At 36.6% G+C, this 24,277-nt stretch overlaps 1 protein-coding gene across 17 annotated transcripts in view; it reads right to left on the bottom strand.

The window, feature by feature from the left end:
* Window positions 1-24,277, bottom strand: part of trpc5a (transient receptor potential cation channel, subfamily C, member 5a) — a 146,338-nt gene that overhangs the window by 41,955 nt on the left and 80,106 nt on the right. For all 17 annotated transcript variants that reach the window (NM_001441823.1, NM_001441824.1, NM_001441826.1 and 14 more), the window contains 1 exon segment: window positions 46-382. In NM_001441823.1, the coding sequence (NP_001428752.1) occupies window positions 46-382 (337 nt within the window).

The following is a 24,277-nucleotide window of genomic DNA, read 5'->3' on the forward strand; positions in this document are numbered from 1 at the left end:
ATAAAATATATAACTTAAGCTTTAAAAAGACACAATCAGACTCACCCAGCACCCAAGGTAGAATCATCCACTCCACCACGGTGGGCGGAGGGCCCTGCATGTGTAGGTTGGTGCGTGCAATGTGCTGTGAGGCCAGGAGGAGGAGGAAGAGGAAGGTGAGGTAGGAGGCCGTGTGGCAGATAAACTTGATGAAGGGTTTTTTGATGAAGAGCCCCAGCGTGCTCTTGGGAGCCAGCAGGTAAACCAGCGAGAAGACTGGGAAGAGCAGGCCGATAATGAAGCACATGACCAACTTGACTGCCCAATGACGGCGCCGCCAGCCAGGAAAACCGTCATACCACAGTGTGGCCAAAAGCTGCTGGCAGTTTGGCTGTGCCACAAACTGGAAGAAAAAAAGGGAGAGAGAGATTTGTAAATGGATTTTAAAGGATTTGTAAATGCTCATGCATAATGGCAACCATACGCAGAAGGACCAATTAACTGGGAGAAAAAGGAGCATTATTCATTCTGACAAGAATGAGTAATCTTTAATCTGTCCTACAGATGGGTGAAGCTGCATATTTTCATAATCCAATCGTTGGTGGGGTTGTGGATGAATACTAGTTGACTGGCTGGTCTAAAGGTACACCTGTATAAAACAAGGTTTCACCAGATCCAAAGGGACAAAAAAAAATAAAAATAAAAAAGAGTGGATCTCAGGATGATTTCAGGTATTTGAACTAACACATAATTAATGTATTAAAATATATTCGAACTGCAGAATATGCTAAATATATAAATGCACAGATGTTTTATTGTAATTCTGGACTATACTATTCCACATCATTTTTGTCACTATATACAGTTAAAGTCAGAATTATTAGCCAATTACCCCAATTTCTTTTTAACAGAAAGAAGATCTTTCTTTAACACATTTCTAAACAAAACAGTTTTAATAACTAATTTCTAATAACTGATTTATTTTTTCTTTGCCATAATGACAGTAAATCATATTTGACTAGATATATTTTTAAGTCACTAGTATTTAGCTTAAAGTGACATCTAAAGCTAATATTATTGACTTTCAGATGTTAAAAAATTAAAAACTGCTATTATTCTAGCCAAAATAAAACAAATACAAATTTCTCCAGAAGAAAAAAATATTATCAGACATACTGTAAAAAATTCCCTGCTCTGTTAAACATAATTTGGGAAATATAAAAAAAGAAAAGAAAATTTACAAGAATTTTGACTTCAACTGCACATGAAACATTTTTTAAACATGCAGGTTTGTCATTTGAAGTTTGCAATACTGACTATTTACAGAAACAAACGAGATCTATTTGAAAAGCTCACTGAATCGCTGGCTGACTGGATTCAATCAAAAACAGATTAATACAGCAATCAAACACTGCAGTGTTTTAGACACACTGTGTTCTGCTACAGCTTTGCTTGAATAATTTTTGCTGTCACAGAGATAATATTGTGTCTAAAATCCTACTCACAAAATATTAACCTCTTATTGAATCACAGTCACATGATGATAATTGTGAAAGCTTTGCTTTTTGTGGTATTACTGGACTATTTCATACTGTATTTTGAATACGAAAAAAAATACATGTTTTGCTTTCAACTTTAGTTATTGGGCTGTTTAAACTAACAGGCTTCATCACACAGTAAATGCTTTTGGAAAGTTTTCTAATAGATTTTTCTTTGTTTTTCAGGAAACGAGAGATAAAATTATATCAGCTTGCATACTGTTAAAACAATTAAGATTTTATCACTATTAATTATTATCAATTCTATTAGAGTAACTTGATATTAAAACCAAAATTCTCCTTTGTAATCAAACGATTTACAAACATTTTTTCAAAAAATAGAAAATCAATAAAATGAACCAAAATAGCATTTGTTTCACAAATTAGACATCTCTCATTTATATAAATCCCCACAAGATATATTTAAAAACTTAAATAAAATAAAAAAATAATGAAATGATAAATCTATTTGCATTTATTGCATAAACATAGCTCATTTTAAAGAACAGACCATTGCTGTGATTCATTTCTCTGCATTTGTTGTTGATTAAACCGTGTGTGTTGTTAACACATTTAGCTCTGAAATGCCACTCATGGTTTGCAGCTGAAAACGAATGTGATGACAGGAAGACAAACAGAACTGGCAAATGCAAATGGCATTATAATTATTATGTTCTTAAAGGAAAGCTTCATCTCGCTCATATAATTGCAAACCTCTGCGGCTTTCTTTATATCTTGGAATGCAAAAACAGAAAACTCAGATAATTTAGTTGCTGCTTACAATAGGATAAAGAAAGAGAAACATAGACATAAGATTGAACATATATAATTATCTATCTATCTATCTATCTATCTATCTATCTATCTATCTATCTATCTATCTATCTATCTATCTATCTATCTATCTATCTATCTATCTATCTATCTATCTATCTATCTATCTATCTATCTATCTATCTATCTATCTATGTTTTCTTTTCCATCCATCCATCCATCCATCCATCTCATTTGTAAAGATTGTCCTGGGCAAACTTCGCAAACTGGGCAAATTATCTATCCATCCATCCATCCATCCATCCATCCATCCATCCATCCATCCATCCATCCATCCATCCATCCATCCATCTATCTAAATAACCAGTCATCCAGCCAGTGCAGATCGCTGAAGAAACACAAATCTGCCACTTTAATGAACTACAAATACCATCATGCACTTCACTCACACACCTGGCCCAGATTCCTCTTTATTGCAAACACACACAGCTGAAGCAGTGGACTATAGACAATCAGATGGACTATAGACAAAGCTCACACACCATTGCTGAGTCTTGTTATACTGTTTTATGAACATTACGTTGCGTTTCCCTAGCCTAGCCTTGCCTTGCCATGTTTGACCTTTGCTTTGTTTCTTTGTTTACATAGTTTGTCGCCTGTACCGTAGTGGTGGGCAAATTGAAGGCTTCGTGAAACACAGAAACAGTCTAAGCAAGTGTCGAAGTTTCGAAATGTTTCGAAACCCATCTCTACAGTGACAACTATTGGTCATTTTTATCATTTTTTAGAGTTCCTGACTGGCATGCAGAGATAATGGGTGATACAGCTGTATATGTTTTTAAATGCTCTGTTCCTGTAACGCGTTTTGTTTTAACATTGGTCAGACTTCCGCATGACCACTTTGTGAATAACTGTCTTGTTTTGCACATAAAAAAAGTAACATTATTAAAATATCAAGTCATAATTTCAGAGTATTTCTACAAGTCGGGACTCAAACTCGGGCCATTTACAGCAAAGCCACTAGGCTACATGAGGAGATTTTTTTCTGATCCTGACAGTTAAATGCAGATTCACCAGGTCTCGAAACACTTTTGAAATAACCGTTGCTTTGAATTGCTTGTCACATGAACTGGTGTTTCGAAACACTTTAGTCACATGACCTGGGTGTTTCGAATCACCTTAGTCACGTGACCTGGGTTTTCGGATCATGCTTTGGTGCAGTGTTTAGAAGCACTTGCGCTTCAGGATCTCAACGCTATGTTGAAATGTTTCACGTCAGCCATCCCTACTGTACCGACCATTCGCCTGTTTACTGACCACGCTTTGGATTACTCTGCATACACCTGTTAGTTCCTTTTTTGACATTTGCTTGCTAGACAATTCTCTTAATAAAACTGCAATCAGATCCTCAATTATAAGCCATAATTCACTGTTTATTATCATTCATTATATTGCGAAGTTTGCCCAGGACAATCTTTACAAATGAGATGGATGGATGGATGGAAAAGAAAACATAGATAGATAGATAGATAGATAGATAGATAGATAGATAGATAGATAGATAGATAGATAGATAGATAGATAGATAGATAGATAGATAGATAGATAGATAGATAGATAGATAGATAGATAGATAGATAGATAGATAGATAGATAGAGAGGGAGGGAGGGAGGTAAGTCACTGGTTTGAAAACAAAGCAAGGGCGATTTAATCCTGACAGAATCTTCATTTTGGTTTGAAGCATTTCTTTAATGGTGCGGAAAGTATTGTTATTATCAATCATTCTCAAAGCAGGAAGTGGAAGGATAGATGGTGAAAAGCTTCTTCAGAGTGTAAACAAAGCTAATTACCAGTTTAGCGCATTGCTGTAGGAGACTTGCTGGTAAGAGAGCGTCCTCAGAAACATCTGCTTTGAAATGAAGCGAGCCAAGAATTGACTCGCCTCATATTTCATAGCACATTTGTGATAAGTTATCTAGTGGCTGTAATGGAAAATGCTGCGTGGGATGACAACACGGCATGATAGATGAGTAACAACTCTTTCTCAGATTCAAAAGTTTCCATTGTTCTGCAGAGAAAGCAGTGGCTTCTGAACCAACCATTCGCCTCTGAACATCCACTAAACCCACAGTTAAAGGGATAGTTCACCCAAAAATCTAAGTTCTGTCTGCTCATCCTACATCTTGTTCAAAACCTATTTGATTTTATTTCTTCTGTTAAACACAACAGAAGTTGTTTGGGGGAAAAATGAACACTATGGTTACATGATTTCAGCTTTCTTCATTACAACAGAAGAAAGAAACTCATAAGGGTTTGGAATCCCTTGAGAGAGAGTAAGGCCCAATCCAAATTCATTTCCCCCCTACCCCTTCCCCTTGGCCCTTAAAACAGAGTGTGAAGGGAAAGAGTTTTAAATTTATGCCTCAGAAATGGGACAGCACTACTTTCTCTCATGAGTGCCATTTGCTCCTGCTGTTTTTGCGAAAATCCACCAGAGGCTAGTGTCGACAGACAGATTGACGGACAAACAGATAACCCCCGATTGACCAGTGCCCAATGTCTTCCCTAAATCCAACCAATAGTGTTTTAAAAAGCACCGATAACCCCACATACCCCCTTCCCTAAATCTAATTGATAGTGTTTTAAAAAGCACCGATTGACCCGCTCACCGCCTTAAACTAAACTGACAGTGTTTTCAAAAGCAATCCATAAACAGAAAAGTCCCGCGGCCGCCTGATTTTTCTTCGCTGGACTCAAACCCCTCGTCACGGTCAACCCCGTCGTTGCGGTCAACTCCACTCTGCATCTCAAGTCGGCCAACATACGCGGCGAGCCACTGAGCGTATTGGTAACAGTGGAAAAGCCATTTACAGGGAGGTAAGCAGTAAGCTGGTAGCATGAAAAGAAACAGAAGCCTTTAGCTGTGTCATACCGCCTAAATCTTTCATTTTGAAGTTAAAATGCAGCCATATATACCTCTGGCTACATAATTAGTGCTCTCTTGAAGTCTATATGAGGGTACGTATTCACAATGAACCTGTGTTGCAAAAAATACTTAAATTTGTGCATCTCCTAACTCGCATGTGCAGCCATCCTGCCGTTGTAGATGGTGTATTCTGAGAAACTTTCATACCCCTTGGTTTCTAGTGTGGTCCTGGAAAATCTTAGATTCAAGGGCTATCTAGCCCTTCCCCTTAGCCTTTTGCCTTAAAGCTGAAGAGAATTGGGACACCATGAACCCTTCACGTGCACATGCAAACAGAAGGGTAGGGGTAAGGGTAAGGGATAAAGGGTAGAATTGGGATTGGGATCACCTAAATAGTGAGTAAATTTCCTTTTTAGTGTAAACTTTACCTTTAATCACTGGGTCCCACAATGCCTCGCTCAACCTCATCCCAAAGAGTCCCATAGGAAAAGACAATCCGCCTCCGTTTAATGAAGTAAGCTAATAGAAGGACCTGAACCCCAGGGAAAAGGTGTGGAAAAGGGGGAAAAGGAAGACTTAACAAAGAGCTTTGAGAAAGTAGATAGGACAGTAATTTCCTTATTTCATAATGAACTATCTGTGATGAAGGGTCATTTCCCCATGCTTGACTTGCTGGTGTTTCTTCCATGGTATGAGAGCGACGCTACAGCAATAAGCTAAATCCCTTCATCATCCATCAATATGAACACTAACCTTCAGGCAGACCTTTAGCTAACAACACCATTCTTCAACCTGCCCACGAAATGAGACTGATAACATCCCAGCCTGCGACGGACTGTAGTAATGACTTACAACACGTGGCTTGCAAGTAAATAAATGGCATCTTGTATTCGGACCTGTGCGAATGGACTTTTGAAGCAGGGGATGATGTTCACATGTGGTGCGAGATAACTGAAGTGTATACTGCTGTGAAGATTGACGAGTTTTTCTTTTGAATCTGATGTGAGGGAATTTGTACAATCAGTTTTCGCTCAACTTCATGTAGTCCTGAGGAGTAACTAACCAGTGATGCTACTTATCTAACTACATTTTCAGAGGATTAGCTAAAAGCTTTTCAGGTAAGAAGCTATTTTTATGAAATTAGTAATTTAAGTTGACAGACAATAGCTAGGTTTCCATCCCAACATGAAGCAAATCTTTTCAAAGTTTGCAAACAAACAAACAAAAAAACAAACAAATGCGATTTAGGTGCGTTCCCATCAAGTTATTAAAGTGGCTGACTGTAGTATTGGTAACCTAGTAACCAAGGCCAGCATAATTGGTAGCATGGCTGTAATGTTTGCTAAAGTACATCAGAAATTATTCAGCAAATGCATTTCCATTGCTGTTTTTCACATTAATCCTGTTCCCAAAAATAAATGGTTATTCATTTGTTCACCATTTCATCGAGATATTTCAGCACATGTTTCAGCACACACGTTCCAGGACACACAATCTAGGCAGGGGACACACGATCCATCCATTTCAAAGATTATAAGAATGATACAGGGGTAGAGCGACCATCACACACTTGACAGAACTGAACTGAGCTCCCATACATGTGTGCTTACATCTCAAAGGTAAAACAACCACAGAAGAAGTTCTCTGAAAGGGGACATGAAATTTATATACATTGCATATCAAATATTAAGTGACCGTCACAATATCACAATAATTAATCCTGAAAAAAGCAGCGCAATCACTACCAGACTGCTGTTGTGTTTGCGAGAAGGAAATACGCTAAACGCTTTTTTTTCCAGTGTTGGTATTGTAAACAGCACTTTTTTGTTATGGATTTAATTCAAAAATATTTCTTTTACAATATATTGTTTCAAACTACAAAAAAATATATTAATAATAAAAATAAAAATGTCAATAAAATATAAGATACGGTAGGGTTAGGCACAGGTTTGGTGCTATGGGTAGGTTTAGGGATTGGTTAAGTAAATAGTGTAATTATAAATAAAATTACAGAGATGAATTACAGATATAACTACATACAGTACATGTCTTCATCAATCGTAAGTACAATGTAAATTGGTTTCAGGGTAAGAAAATATTAGTTAAAGCCACATGATATAAAGCGGGACAACATTTTTAACCAAAAGTCGACAGAGCAGAGATTGAGATCCCATAATGCAATTCACAATCATAAACTATTTGATAACTTAAAAAATAAGTTACAAAATATTTAATAGCATTTAATTTACGATTCAAAATTTCTTAATGATTTCTCACAGAACTTATGAATCTTGATGGCAGTATTTGTTTAAGTTTATATAAGAATAATATAATTATATATCCATTTTTATTAAGTAATGATATCTACTTTTATTAATGAATATTGGGTGACACTTTATTTTGATGCTTCATTTAAGTATTAGTAGACTGTCTGCTTAATATCTGTTGATACTGCTCCTTCAACAAACATTAATTGACTATAAGAAACTTTGCAAGTACATGTCTTACACCAGGGGTGTCCAAACTTGGTCCTGGAGGGCCGGCGTCCTGCAGATTTTAGCTCCAACTTGCTTCAACACACCTGCACGGATGTTTCTAGAAAGCCTAGTAAGAGCTTGATTAGCTAACCCAGTTTGGGCACCCTTGTCTTACGCTAACCCTAACCCTTACTCCAACCCTATCCTAAAGTCTACTTATAATCTAATGAGAATTAGTTGGCATGTAGATGCAATGTAACTTAAATTCAACAAACGGACCATCGAAATAAAATGTGACCAAATATTCTGAGTAATAACAACTCATAACTGCTAATCCATCTATGGGTATAATGATACAAGAAGCTATCAATTAACTTGTCTTCCCCCCTCCCAAAGAAAAAAGTGCAGTCTATTACTTTATTAGCTCAGCACAGAGCAACCTTCACACATCGGGTCAAAAGGTGAACAGAAGGACAGACAATGATGTAATCTGTTGTTCTGCCTTGTTTGACAGAAAGCGATTACAGAACAACAGATGTCCTGTTCATGTTCTGGTTGCTAGGGAGCAGTATGCTAATGAGGATTGATCTGGAACTCTGATAATGCAAAGAGTTTAGGCTGCTTTACTGACTCTAATGCAGAGTCAAAGAATATATTAACTTGCTGTATATTAACTGCGCTCACCTGCCTGATATGCATTTGACCTCGCATAGACCACGGACTGACAGTGTTGAGATGCTGAAGTCATGCTTAAAAATGTATGAATTCACTAGATAACAAAATGGCCTCTGAAACGAATTGTGTTTCTTTTTTTAAGGTTCGATTAAAATCAGTTCTGACCCATTTTTGGTTATTTTTAAGGGGTATTTGAAGTCAGTTCTCTTGAAGTTTACAGAAGTGTGCAACGTGTAGGTTATCACATTATAATTTTTTTTTAAGCTGACAACCAGAAGGTTTGAAAAGATTTTGTCTTAAGTTTGAACAACATACAGTATCTACTGTATCTAATAACACTTATGATTTTAAATGACAAAACAATAACATTTGACTTCTTCATGCAAATCCTTTATATAAAATGTGGTTCTAGAAAATGCATATTTACGTCTGCTTTCAGAATGGCAAAATTGACTATTAACAGCATCTAAACGTACAATATACACAACCTGACAAAGATCTTGTCACCTATCCAAGTTTTAGTAACAACAACTAATAACTTGACTCTAGTTGATCATTTGATATCAGAAGTGGTTTATATGAAAGGCAAAGGCCTTACGTTTATTTTACCAAAATAAAATCTAATCATGGCTTGATTTTTAATTATTTATTTAGGACAGTAAGGTCTGACTTTGCTTAGACAAAAGTCTTGTCACTTAACAGAAATAATGTAGAGTATAGAATATGAAGTCATTGTGCAGTGGAAAATTAATTCATATTGTGTCTGACTCCCATGAGCTTGGAGGACTGCATCCATACAGCTCTGCAGTGACTCAACTTATTATTAAAGTCATCTGGAATGGCAGAGAAAGCATTCTCGCAGGACTCCCAGAGTTCATCAAGATTCTTTGTATTCATCTTCAATGCCTCCTCATCTTACCCCAGACATGTTCAATATTGTTCATGCCTGGTGACTGGGCTGGCCAATCCTGGAGCACCTTGATCTTCTTTGCTTTCAGGAACTTTGATGTGGAGGCTGAAGTATGAGAAGGAGCGCTATCCTGCTGAAGAATTTGCCTTTCCTGTGGTTTGTAATGTAATGTGCAGCACAAATGTCTTGATACCTCAGGCTGGTGATGTTGCCATCCACTCAGCAGATCTCCATACTGAATGTAACTCCAAACCATGATTTTTCCTTCACCAAACTTAACTGTTTTATTTCAGAATCTTAGGGTCATGCGGGTTCTAATAGGTCTTCTGTAGTATTTGTAATGATTGGGATGCAGTTTAAAAGACGGTTGAAAAAATCTACCCTCTGCCACTTTTCCAAATGATCAACTAGAAGTCAAGTTATTATTTGTTGTAAAAAGCAACAAGACTTTTGTCAGGTAGTGTAAATGAATTGTGAAATTGCACCAGTAACATTAATTTTATTATTTCAGTTGGCAATTACATTTATTAAACATATAGTTTTAGTATTTACTTAACATGAAATTTTTACAATTTTGCCAATTGTTTAGGTGAGATTTTGATGTATTTGCTATTCCTCAAACCTTAATTTCTCAATGGCTAAAGAAGGTATATTATATAAACCTATAGGATGGACTTAGGGAAGGTAAATAAATGCAACCCTGGACCAAAATTAAAGTCTTGCATTGCTTGTCAATGGGTCAAAATTATTGATTGATTATTAATATCATTAGGATATTAAATGAAGATCAGGTTCTATGAACATATTTTGTAAACATCCAATCGTAGATTAGTACAAACTCACAATTTTCTCAATATTTAGATTTTTTAAACCTACAGATAGCAAATTTTCCAATAGTTTTATTTTACTGTACATCAATGAAAAACTTATTTATCCAACTTTCAGGTGATGCATACTGTAAAGCTCAATAAAGAAGACACTTATGACAGTTATTTTGTGTTCCAGTGTCAAAATGATCAGAACTTGTTCGTTTTTGGCTGAATATATACTGCATGCTGAAAAAAACAAAATATACTGCAGTGCAGCCACCAAAAAAAAAAAAAAAAAAAAACACATTCTAATGTTTTCTTTTTCCGCAACCTGACAAGATTACAGAGGAAAGAGCCCAAAAGTGCACTTGTGATCTGCAGCTTTTTCATTTCTGCCAAATTAAGTTGCCACTGGTGATACCGCTGTTCCCTAAACCTCACTCACAGCACCTCCTAAATCTTTTAAAATGGCTCTTTTCTTGGAAATTGTCTCTTTAAGGGTACAATGCTTCCCAAATCCCTTTGAAACTCTCAGCTGTAAAAGGCTTTGTGCATCAAAGTTTCTCAATATAAGCTGCTGGACTAAATTGCATATCTGGCATTAAAATAGGAGGTGAATAAATACCCAAGTACAAAAGAATGCAAGAAAGATGAAGAGAGAGAGAAGCGATGGTGTTTTGTTTTCATCCTCAGTGCAATAAAATAATGGTTTATATTCAAACGGGTAAAAAATGGTCATTAAAATCTCATTATACAAAAGATTTTCAGCTATGAGACCCAATAACAAATATTAGAATATAAAAAAGCATTGTGCTATCTACAAAATGTGTGAAAAGTTTCTCATTTCTTCACACTGAGAGAAAATATGAACCATATGAAATGCATGAAATAGACTAAAGGTTATTCAGGTACATAAGCACTCTCTTTAGATTAGTGAACAAGGTCTACTTAGCTGCCACTTTGACTTTGTTTGAGTAATGGAACTTGCAGACTCGACAAGGCAGAGAAAGTACAGGCTACGGGCTACTTTAAGTCACATTATTATGAGTTATCGGCACGTCAGTGGCATCTACAGGATCTGAAACTACAGCTTCTCATTATGTTCTCTGAAATCAGAAAACAATAAGTGTGAAAAACAGTCATCAACAGTAAGATAAACCAAGCTAGCTGCCTCTTTCAAGATTACATGTAGCAGATTGTGTGCACCTTGTATGATATTTTATTACTGTGATGCAAGATCTGTGATATAAATAGTAATATTTGAGGCATTAATCATAGCCCTAACAAAAAATATTTTAGTAGTGAATGGTGATTAGTCTAGATGAACACTCACTAGCTACTTTATTGGGTACACCTGTCCGACTGCTCGTTAATGCAAATTTCTAATCAGCCAATCACATGGCAGCAAATCAACACATTTAGGCATGTAGACACGGTCAAGACAATCTGACATTAAATGTGGCTTGGTTGTTTGTGCCAGATGGGCTGGTCTGAGTATTTCAGAAACTTCTGATCTACTGGGATTTTCACACACAACCATCTCTAGGGTTTACAGAGAATGGTCTGAAAAAGAGAAAATATTCAGAGTGGCAATTCTGTGGGCACAAATGCCTTGTTGATGCCAGAGGTCAGAGGAGAATGACCAGACTGGTTCAAGCTGATAGAAAGACAACAATAACACAAATAATAACCGCTTGTTACAACTGAGGTATGCAGAAGAGCATCTCTGAACGCACAACACATCAAACTTTGAGGCAGATGGGCTACAGCAGCAGAAGAGCAAACTCCTGTCAGCTAAAAACAGGAGACTGAGGCTAAGATTCACACAGGCTCACCAAAATTGAACAATAGAAGATTGTAAAAACGTTGTCTGGTCTGATGAGTCTCGATTTCTGCTGCGACATTTGGATGGTAGGGTCAGAACTGGCATTAACATCATAAAAGCATGGAGCCATCCTGACTTGTATTAATGGTTCAGGTTGCTGGTGGTGGTGTAATGGTGTGGGGGATATTCCTTGGCACATTTGGGCCCATTAGTACCAATTGAGCATTGTGTCAACGCTACAGCCGACCTGGGTATTGTTGCTGACGATGTACATCCCTTCATAACCTCAGTGTATCCATCTTCTGATGGCTACTTCCAGCAGGATAATGTGCCATGTCATAAAGCGTGAATCATCTCAGACTGGTTTCTTGAACATGACAGTCCCAAAGCGTTTACTTATGCAATATTCTACGCCATTACGTAGTATAAATAGTGTAAGTAAGTGCGTTCACAATGAAAACTCTAAAAATAAGTGCACTTTAATTACCCGGATGATGCACTCATTCAACCAGTAAAATGAAGTGTGTAATGATGAACACTTCACACACTCAATGACCTAAGCTTTGCTTATGTAGCGAAAGGGCGGAGCTATCATGTGCACATGTTGGATTACTTTATTCAGTTTAGATTGTGAAAGCAAAATAATTGATTATAGCGCCTCCCGAAGGTGAATGCGCTTATACTCATGGCAAGTATTATGTGGTGGTTTAGTCATTTATTTCACTAATAAAGCAACTGTCAAATGTCATCAGGAAAACGGTTTGAATTTCCGCTTAGTAAATCAACCATTAGTGTACTATGCTGTTGAATGTGTAAGTGCATAAGTACATAGTGCATGAGTGCATAGTGAATAGTGTGCAATTTGGGACGCAGCTAATGAGTTCACTGGACTCAAATGCCCTCTACAGTCACCATACCTCAGTCCAATTGAGCACCTTCGGGATGAGGTGGAACAGGAGATTCGCATCAAGGATGTGCAGCCGACAAATCTGCAGCAACTGCATGATGCTATCATGTCAATATGGACCAAAATCTCTGAGGAATATTTCCAGTACCTTGTTGAATATATGCCATGAAGGATTAAGGCAAAAGCAAAAGATGGGTCCAACCCAGTACTAGTAAGGTGTACCTATTAAAGTGGCCTTCACGCACTTCTTGTTACTTTCTAATTTTAGGGTTATCTTAGCTTCACTGCTAATAAAACAGCTAATTTAAGGGACATCGGCAATGCAAAACCAACACCGTAGTCTCCCCCTCCTCAACACACACGGATCTCCTTCAACCTCCCCTAATAAGCGTTCGGCTTGCTCGATTTCATTTTGCACAGTTCGGGTCAGATGTGATTTAAATGCTAATTCACTTAGCCTCTCCAGTTCCCCCAGCTGCATTGTTGCTGCAGTGTCACTGTGGAGGAAAAGCTGATCACAAACACTGCTAGCAGAGTGTTGGTCTCTCTTTAGCAGAGTATGAGCAGTCTAGCAGATAATACACCGCTGGCTACAGGACAGATGACACTCCAGCCAAAAGTTCCCCGATCATTTTTCCAGCTTTTACTTGCTTTGTAGAACAGCAGCAGGGGAGTTAATATCCATTGCTATATGTAATTCATCAAACACACTCTTACTGACTCTTAATTACTCTTAATTATTTTTCCCCAATTAAAAAAATAATTGAAGTTAGGGGAATATATATATATATATATATATATATATATATATAATTTCCCCCCCCAATTTTTGTTTAACTTCTTTTTTTTTTTAATTTTTCAAGTATTTTGTTATACTTGAAGGTAGAAAATTATCCACTTCAATATATATATATATATATATATATATATATATATATATATATATATATATATATATATATATATATATATATATATATATTTTTTTTTTTTTTTTTTTTTTTAAATACATCAAATGAATACACAGATAAAATACAGAAATAAAATCTTTTAAAGTTATGCATCTTACAACAAACAATTTAAGTATGCACTTTTATCATATTTGACATCCTAATTTATAATAAAAATCACAAATTATAACTGATTTGTGGAACCAATTTATTAGATAAGCCGTTACACATATACAGTTGAAGTCAGAATTATTAGCCCCCCTTTTTATTTTTTTCCCCAATTTCTGTTTAATGGAGGGAAGATTGTTTCAGCACATTTCTAAGCATGATAGTTTTAAAAACTTATTTCTAATATCTGATTTATTTTAACTTTGCCATGATGACAGTAAATAATATTTTACTAGATATTTTTCAAGATACTTCTATACAGCTTAAAGAGACATTTAAAGGCTTAGCTAGGTTAATTAGGTTAACTAGGCAGGTTTCGGTAATTAGGCAAGTTATTGTATATCGATGATTTTGTTCTGTAGATTATTGAAAAAAATATATGCTTAAAGGGGCTAATAATTTTGTCCCAAAAATGTTTTTATTTATTTATTAATAACTGCTTTTATTCTAGTCGAAATAAAACAATTAAGACTTTCTCCAGAAGAAAAAAATATTATCAGACATACTGTGAACATTTCTTTGCTCTGTTTAACATCATTTCGGAAATATTTAAAAAAGAAAAAAAAAATCTAAAGGGGGGCTAATAATTCTGACTTTAACTGTATGTACAATAAACTACAAAAAAAAATACAGTTTGACATCTAGCAACACAAAGTATGGAGGTCTGAGACGATACCATTCATTCATTTTCTTTTTGGCTTAAGGCTGGTTTATACTTCTGCGTCGAGTGATTGGCGTGACCCAAGGTGCATGTCTTGCACGTTCCTGTGCATTTATATCTCTGCATGCTGTTTGTGTTGCTCTGAAATAACACTTCCAAACCATTATCTGGCAGTGAGGTTTTCATGTTCCTCTGTGACGAGTTTCTTTGCTGGTGGTTTGCTTTTTTCTGAACGCTATCTTAATGTGTAATCGTGTAAAGTGGCTTAAACTCGCTCATTTTGCGGTGGGAACCGGAGGACGTGCAACAACTTTAATCATTAAAGTAAACACAAAACAAAACTTTTCACATGGAGCTCCTTCATGGCATTCAAACACTTGTTCAAACGTGTTTGCACAGCTCTCGGACCCGTCCAAACTAGTCAAGCTGACCAATCACAACGCTTGTGCTACACTATGCTGCAACATGTAGTTGAGAGGTGCGCGTCTGTATCAGCCATGTCGAGGGGTATGCAACCATGCAAAGCCTGCGCTAGATCATACAGAAGATGCTTTAGTCCCTTTATTAATCAGAGGTCACCACAAAGGGAATGAACCGCCAACTTATCCAGCATATGTTTTACGTAGTGGATGCCCTTCAAGCCGCAACCCAACACTGGGAAACACCCACACACTCTCACACCCACATACACTACGGCCAATTTAGCTTATTTAATTCACCTATAGCGCATGTCTTTGGACTATGGGAGAAAGTGAAGCACCCAGAGAAAATTCAATACAACATGGGGAGAACATGCAAACTCCACACAGAAATGACAACTGAACCACGCTCAAACCAGCCATCTTCTTGCTTTGAGGGAACAGTGCTAATCACTGAGCAACCGTGATGCCATGAAGATATCACTGCAAGTATACAAACAAACAAGTAACCAGTACCCGTCATTCTGATGGTTTAACTTAATTCAGAAAAAAAGCAGAAATTGCACTGTAATGGTAACACTTTACAATAACATTAAGTGTTGGGCAAGCTACTTTAAAAATGTAGTGAGCTAAGCTATAAGCTACATACTTAAATTGTAGCTTAACTACACTAAAAGCTACCCCCTGGGAAATGTAAGAAGCCAAGCTAAAGGCTACATGGCAGAAGTAGTGTAGCTACATTCAAGCTATTTTTGTAATTTTTATTTTTAAATCGAAGCAACTTAAATCCAAGTCAATCACATCTTAGAGATCAATAAAACTGTCTATGAATCATATGAGGCATAATTCAGTTTAATTATTTACTGTAAATAATATGCTGTAGTAAACAGAAACAAGTTAGAGTATTTAACAGTGAAAAAACAAACAAATAAATAAAAAATAGTACAAAAAAAACACGTGTTACACTGTCACAATTACCAGTGATCGTCTTTTTTATAAGATCGCTGGATTTCACTAACTATAACCATAGACTACAAATCCGCCATTCTGGACTACATTTTCATACATGCACTCCGCTCACACTCACACATGCTTCCTCATCTAGACTGATTACACTCACACCACCTGAGGATTGTCAGAGACTGATTGCACACACTATTTAAGCTACACACTCACTCATTCACTTTGCCGAGTCTTGTTTATCTGTAGATGACATTACAACATGTTATTCCTGTCTAGTTTTCCTGTGTTTCGACCTTAGCCTTGTTTACCTTTTGTCTCCGTCTGCCGCCTGCCTTCTGACCTCTTGCCTGTTACTTCGATTACGATTTTGGATTGTCTTCATATACCTGTTTGCATCTGTATTGACCATTGCTTGCCTGACCACTGATTAAACCTGCATTTGGATCTAAACCTCAGTTGTTTGTGCCATCCCCCGAGGCAACATACACATTTAAAAGTACTGCAGTAATTTATAGTAAAGAGAAATATTTTGGCATAAGCAATGTGCATATTGTATATATATTTACAACAATTAATAAATCTACTACATACTACATAATGCTGTAATTTACAGTAGTACTTAACATAAATTACAAAGCACAGCATCAGAAATTATTATCAGAAGTTATTGCATCTTAACATGTACTTCTCTAGGTATGATCACGAGAAATCCTGCTTAAGAAATAACTCCTCTCCCTCGGTCATCTTTCCATCAAGCAAGTTTCGCATATTAGCCTAATTTGGATGGCGATGTCACCGACCAGAGGTGGCAGTAACGCACCAAAAAGTTTGTTGTCAACCACCGTATAACAGGAAGAAGAAATCGTCATTCTCGCCATCATATAGATTTAGGCTGCGTCCGAAACCGCATACTTCCATACTATATAGTACACTAAAATCAGTATACGAGCCGAGTAGTATGTCCGAATTCATAGAATTCGACAATCAGTATGCGAGAAGTACCCGGATGACTTACTACTTCCGGCGAGATTCTAAAGTGCGCATCCCATGCATGCTGCGCTATCCCATGATGCCCCGCGAGCGAATTCATGAATGAAAGTAAAGCGACGCAATTGACGCAGGTAGGTCACGTGACCATGACAAAATGGCGGATGTAGTACGTCCGAATTCCATTCATACTTTTCACGTTTATACTGTATAGAACGTACTTTTCTAATGGCCGAGTATTACGTTTAAATTCAAATGCAGTACCTACTGAGTAGTAGGCGGTTTCGGACGCAGCCTTACTTTCATCAGTTAGACACAGGACTCACAGCTTTGTGAATGTCAGTACCATCACTTATTGATCCGCGATTGGTAAACGTAGCTTGTGTGGACGCTACTGCACTACTTGACTAAAAAAATAGCTTCGCTACTGAAAAGCTATTCGATTCAGAAAGTAGCGACGCTACTGCCACGCTACTGAGAAATGTAGTTAAGCTAGTGGCGTCACTACTTGTACTGATGCTACTGCCCAACACTGCTATTAGTTAACTGTTAATATGCAACTGCATCATGAGTCACATGAGGTTTTTTTACAGTACATGAGTTCATGTTGGTAACATGCACCAACAGGTAATTAAAGCTTCCGTTATTCACACATGAACTCATGCTGTAGATAAAGTGCACAATGAAGTAATGTTTAATTTACATATTTGTATAATTTATGTACTGTTATTGTAAAGTGTTACCACTGTAATTAACCATAACACCTTTAATTTTGTGATTGGACAAACATTTGGCTCTGCTTGCAAAATTTCACCATCTGTTTTTATGCTCCACTTTCCAATAGGAGAGAGACGGTTTTTTTCAATGCACAAATATGTGCTTGAACTTTAAGGAGTGCACCAGCATACAGTCAGCTTCAAAGCCACTGAATCATAATTTAATGGGTCTCCAAAGAGCTATGTTCATAAATTGTATCCAGATATGACAGTCAAACGCTCTAATATGCAAGAATAACGGTCATATTCCTGTCCAAGCTCTACTAAGCAGCGGTTTAGCAGACATCAGCAGCAGAATCCCAGGGCAGCGCCGCATGACAGCCTGACTCAGAATAAACAAGCTGTAAACACTTCCTCTGATTTCCTACGTGAGGAATCATCAGGACATGTTCTCCAGGGTACAATCCACCAGCGAGAACTTCTACAACCTGTACACTCACTCACTCACCAGCAAACCCACAGAACAGATAAAAATAACCGCTGCCAGTGATGGAGTATGAACAAGAGGGAGAGATTAAGAGATGGAGGCGGAGGCCAGCGAAAAAAAACAGAGAGATGCAGAAATGCAAGTGTAAGACTCTGTAGTGAGGACTAATCGCTCCCAGCTTCTTCTTTTTTTTCTCAGCAAGATCTTCTGTCCCTGCTTGTACTGTACTGGAGCAGCGGAAACTAAACAGAGGATGGAGAGGGGAAGGATAATGGGAAAAATAAAAGTCAAAGAGCACCCTGATGAGGCAGAATAAGTTATAAAAGTTGGATTTTAACTCACTTAAAAAAAAATACTCCACTTTAAGAATTGGCTTATTTCACAAGTGCCCCAGAGATCAACAGTTAAACTGAATATTTTTAAATCCATTCAGTCTATCTCTGGGTTTGACGGGAGCACTTTTAGCTTAGCTTAGCATAAATCATTAAATCGGATTAGACCATTAGCATCACTCAGAAAACCTCAAAAAAGATAATTTCGATAATTGTCCTATGTAAAGCTTGACTTTTCATCATGTACGAAGACCAACAGAAATTAAAAGTTTCTAATTTATAGGTCAATATGGCTGTACTATACTCTCATTGTGGCTAAATAATGTAGGAACTTAGTTACTGTAAAGAGTCGGGGACAACGGAGGTGAGGATCCACATGCAGCTTTATTAAACAGTATAGTCAGACAAGCAGAGGTCAAAATAGAAGCAAACTGGACCATACAGATGATCCAAAGTGTAGTCAGAAAAGCAGGCAAATGGTCGGGATAGGTGGCAAAAAAACATAAAACAATAAACAAAGCAAAAGTCAAAAAAACACGGTGGTCAGGACAATGAAACACTGTCTTACAGATAAACAAGACTCTGGCTGCATCCGAAAACGCATACTTCCATACTATATAGTACGCTAAAATCAGTATGCGAGCCGAGTAGTATGTCCGAGTTCATAGAATTCGACAATCAGTAGGCGAGAAGTACCTGGACCCGCGCATCCCATGCACGCTGCACTATCCCATAATGCCCCGTGAGAGAATTCATGAATGAAAGTGAGGCGATGCAACTGACGCAGGTAGGTCATGTGACCATGACAAAATGGCGGATGTAGTACGTCCGAATTCCATTCATACTTTTCACATTCATATTGTATAGAACTCACTTTTCTAACAGCCGAGTGGTATGTTTAAATTCAAATGCAGTACCTACTGAGTAGTAGGCGATTTCGGACGCAGCCTCAGTGTGTGTGAATAACGTCTTTATAGTCCTTGTAATCAGTCCATCATGAGCTTCTAGCTGTGTGAGTGTAATCAGGGTAATCAGGAACCGGTGTGTGAGTGCAAACACTTCTGGGAGTTGTATTTCATATAGTGACAGATGTGTAGTTCTCCAGTGATCTGCACAGGCAGACGTGACTAACTAACTTACTCATTTTCATTTGATTAATTGCTTTATAAGGGTTTGCTCACAGCAGAATGGACCACTACACTGAAAAAAAAAAAAGATTTTTGATAAACTGTTGCAAACAATTTATATGGGCTGAATTTAAACAAACAAATTAAATTCAGTAATTTTCTACTGATTTTGTTTGCTTAAATTCAGCCCAATTTTTTTTTACAACCACTTAACGTAATTAAAAACTTAAAATGGAAGGAATCATCTTTGAATAGCTTTTTTTCAGTGAATTACTCTGGCAATTGAGTTCAAGCCCAGAGCTGGAAAACACCCACACACTCTCCAATTCATACACTAAAGCCAGTTTATTACCACTTTAAATCTAACAATTAGTCAATTTAAAATGAATATAACTCTAGGATACAACCATCATTTCTTCGGAAAATATTTTGAGACCAAATGAGTGATTTGTGTGAGAATAAAAACCAAAAAGTGCTGTAAAGTAGACTCAAATATTGATATTGTGTTTTAATAACAAACAGTAACTAAAAAGAGGATACACTGTAAAGAACATGTTAATTAACAGTTACCAAATTTTGTGATTCACAAGTGTTAACCGTTTATGGTTGTGAATTGAATTATGGGATCTTGATCTCTGCTCTGTTGACTTTTACTGTTAAAAAATTCAACTGTGACCGTTATTTACATTTTAGTGGTTTGAAATAATATATTGGGTAAGAAATAATATAGAGAGAAATATGTTTGTAATATAACAGAACTTGGTAATGTAATATACAACACCAACCCAGGCAATATATCACTTTAAACTAAAAAAAAAACAAAAACAAACGAAAGGTGAATCACGTTATAGCGAGGGACCATATATAAAAAATTAAGTTCTGTAAATGTAGTACTTAAATCAACACTGTATTTGTTTGGCACACAAAAGGCTCCATCAAAAATTTCCTTTCTCCAATCATGATAAATAAGGCAGATTTCTGATGTGGTGTGCTATATTTTGGGTTAAAAACATAAAAGTATTATCTAAAAATGATTTCTACTTTTAGAAATGCATGCAAAGAATGAAATGCACCTGGATCAAATGCTCAAGGAAAACAACTAAAAGTACTGGAGTATCCTGTGCATTAAAAAATAATGCCAGAGAACCCACTGTGTTAAAATAATGACGTCAAGGGGTTCTGACCAAACGTCAAAATATGACAAGCTGGGGGTGAGAATGTGTTTGTGCAAAAGGACTCTGAGAGAAACAACGCTATTGATTTAGGCTTACTTTTGGCAGATGTCATGGCCACTGTCCTCACAGCGTTGAAAAATTGCTGTTTCAGGGTTATATAAATAGGCATTGTAAACTCTGCCTGCTGGCATGTTAAACTGGCAAAAGGTCCCGGTGTTCCATACAATCTGTAAATACAGCTTTAATACCCTGAATTCAATTATGACGAACAATACTAATGTATAATTCAACAACTCCCTCATAATTCATATTTAATCGCACTGCTAAGCACAAAACAACAACAAACTGTCCACATTTAATGATTCATGGCAGAAACTCAGATCAGGGACTTCACTTTTTTCTTTTATCAAATAATCAAATCAAATAATAATGAATGTCACAGCAGCGATGATATTGTGCGGAGCAGACTGTAAAAGCATTGATTTTAGTTTACCATATCATGGCATTGAATCATAAAGACGCAGCAGAGCTCAATGAGCTGTGAAGTGGTTTAATCGATACATAAAGCTGTTATACAGTAGGTTACCGGGAAGCAAGTTGAAAGATATAATTAATGCTTCACTGAAACGGATGATTCAGAATATGCATGAATGTCACAACAGCAAACATCAGATCATGAGAAAATTAGACAATCTCCTGAATAAATCAGATTGTGCAGCCACCTGGTTTCTCTACAGCTGCGAACATGTTGTAATGAAATGTTTAGCGTTTATATGTTGCCTTTTTATAAGAGCTGCATTTTGTTATTGAATGAACATAACTTTTCTCTTGATCCTAAATCATGACTGACAAGACATGACTGTTTTATGTATGTACAGTAATGTGTATTTATTGTATTTATTGTGTATGGCCATTCAACTATAGCGCTTCACAATCATGGGGGGGGGGTCTACTAGAGCTCTAAACCTACACTGGTCTCACGGTTCGGTTACGATTATCATGCCATCGATTCGGTTCAATTCGATATCTCAATGCATCTTGGTGCATTGGCGTTGCTTTTCACAGTTTTATATTTTCTTCACAGCAACAATTCTTGTTTTAAAATGTATAAATATATCTATATTTATACTATTTGTAAAACAATTTTGTCCTTTAATACAAACAGTCAGATAAATAAACTGTACCTGTAAACAACACAAGCATTTATAGCAAATATTATAAACAAATATTAATATCCAGCTCGCTTTCTGATCCTTGTCTACCAAGGTCTCTTACACCCCTTTGATTGGTCACATACTCAACAGAAAGGGCTGTGATTGGCTCTTACGCGCTGGTGCTCTTCACAGATGAGTGACACTGATAAACAACGATCACAACTGATCCATGATAGACATGGTGGAGAAAACTATGCAGACAAACACTCATGTCTGTATCCAGAAGTATCGCTGTAACTGCTGAGAAATAGAGTTTACTTTCATTCTCTCAATCGCAGTAAAATAGGGGCTTCTGCTGTAAGAGTCAGTGAAAGACTGTCCAGAAAACACACACACATAGTGAAACTGTGCACAGCTTCTGCGTTTTTAAGTAGTTGGAGTGTTTTAAATACACGCGCTCGCCTCCCTCGCCATAGTAAGCTACGGCGACATAGCGCATATAAAATAAATGACGTTATTACATAATAACTGGTTATGATTATTACTGAACAGATACCGAATTGTCTCTGTCTGCATCACGGTGCACCGAAGAAACAATTAATTTTGACACCCCTAGTTTCTACACACCACCAGTGTGCAGCATTCACTAGGATGATGCGACCGCAGCCACAGGACAATGGCGCCAGTGAGCTCAGTGGGGTGGAGTGGAGAGACAGTGATAGAGCCATTTCGATGGATGGGGATGATTGGGAGGTCATCATGGGTAAGGGCTGATGAAGAGAGTTTGGCTAGGACACCAGGGTTACACCCCTACTCTTTACGAGAAGTGCCATAGGATTTTTGATAACCTCAGAGTTAGGACCTCGGTTTAACGTCTCATCCGAAGGACGGATATTTATGTGTGCATAAAAAAAAATAGTTAATTACTTCATAACGGTGGCTTGAAAAAGCCAACATACTGTTATACTACATAAACTTCTTCTTCTTCTTCTAAGTCTAAATTCTATATGCATCTCCTCCTAGACCGTTCATACTATAATCACCAAACTAGCTCCAGACCTCCAAACTTGTCTGACTCTGGTTGCTATGTCTTTTCCAACTGATCCGACTTACGGTTTTCTGACAACTGACCCGGAAAATTTGGAAAAGTCGTATTGACTCAACATTGGACCAAACTTTGTGACCTCATAACTTTGCACCAGACTGTCATACAGACTTATGGTTGAGCTCATTTAACTCAGACTACCTATCTGCCAATCACTGACGACCTTTCAACTTACTAGCAACTGTTCCATAGACTTACATTGTAAAAAAAAAAAAATTACATGCCGCGAATTACATGCCAACTAATGCTAACAATTTACTAATCCATACTAGAAACATAGTAACAACATACCAATCCACACTAGAAACATGCAAACATATATGTAGTTATCTCTCTATGTTGAATGTTTCTTATTTCTTACTTCTTACTTCAATTATTTAAACTTAAAAACTACTTCAAACTTTCAAACTAGGCTTTTTCAAGTTACCATAAGGTTTGTCCATGAATTTTACTTGTCTAGTTTTAAGGTATCCTTGTTACAATGCAACTGTTCATTGAACTACTGTGTAATAATAATTAATAAAATTCAGCTACTATATGGATATGGTTAAAATGTAAGTTAACTGTATGTAATAATGCAAATATAAAGTCCTTACTTTAGCTTAGGTCACAAAACTTGATGTAGTTGAGTTAATTAACCATTAAATAACATACAAAGTACTATATGCTTGAAAAATAATAGCTTATTAATCATTTACTTATGTATTCTGAATAATCTTTTTAAAATACCAACTATTCTTAAATAATTGCTTTGTAAATAATTCAATATTTAATTTCGCAATTCATCAAATGAATCATTAACAAAGTATGAAAACAATCATTAAGCACATTATACGGTACATGCGTTTATAAGTTAATATGTAGTTATAAAATGCTTACTAAAGGTCTATTAATGTAGAGTTAATGCTTGAAAAATAATTAATAAACTATTTGCTAATGCTCAATACATTATTCATATTATAGAGTGTTAGTACCTTTAGTAATTAGGTATTTTATTTATAAAATAATAAGTAAGTACTGCGGTAACACTTTATTTTGATGGTCCATTTGAGTATTAGTAGACTGCCTGCTTAATATCTGTTAATACTGCTGCTAAACAAACATTTAACTGACTATAAGAAACTTTGTAAGTACATGTCAACTTACACTAACACAAATCCTAAACCCCAACCTAACAGTCTACTTGTAATCTAATAAGAATTAGTTGGCATG

This window comes from Danio rerio, chromosome 1 (assembly GCF_052040795.2).
Source record: "Danio rerio strain M-AB ecotype USA chromosome 1, GRCz13ab, whole genome shotgun sequence".
Classification (NCBI taxonomy): Eukaryota; Metazoa; Chordata; class Actinopteri; order Cypriniformes; family Danionidae; genus Danio; species Danio rerio.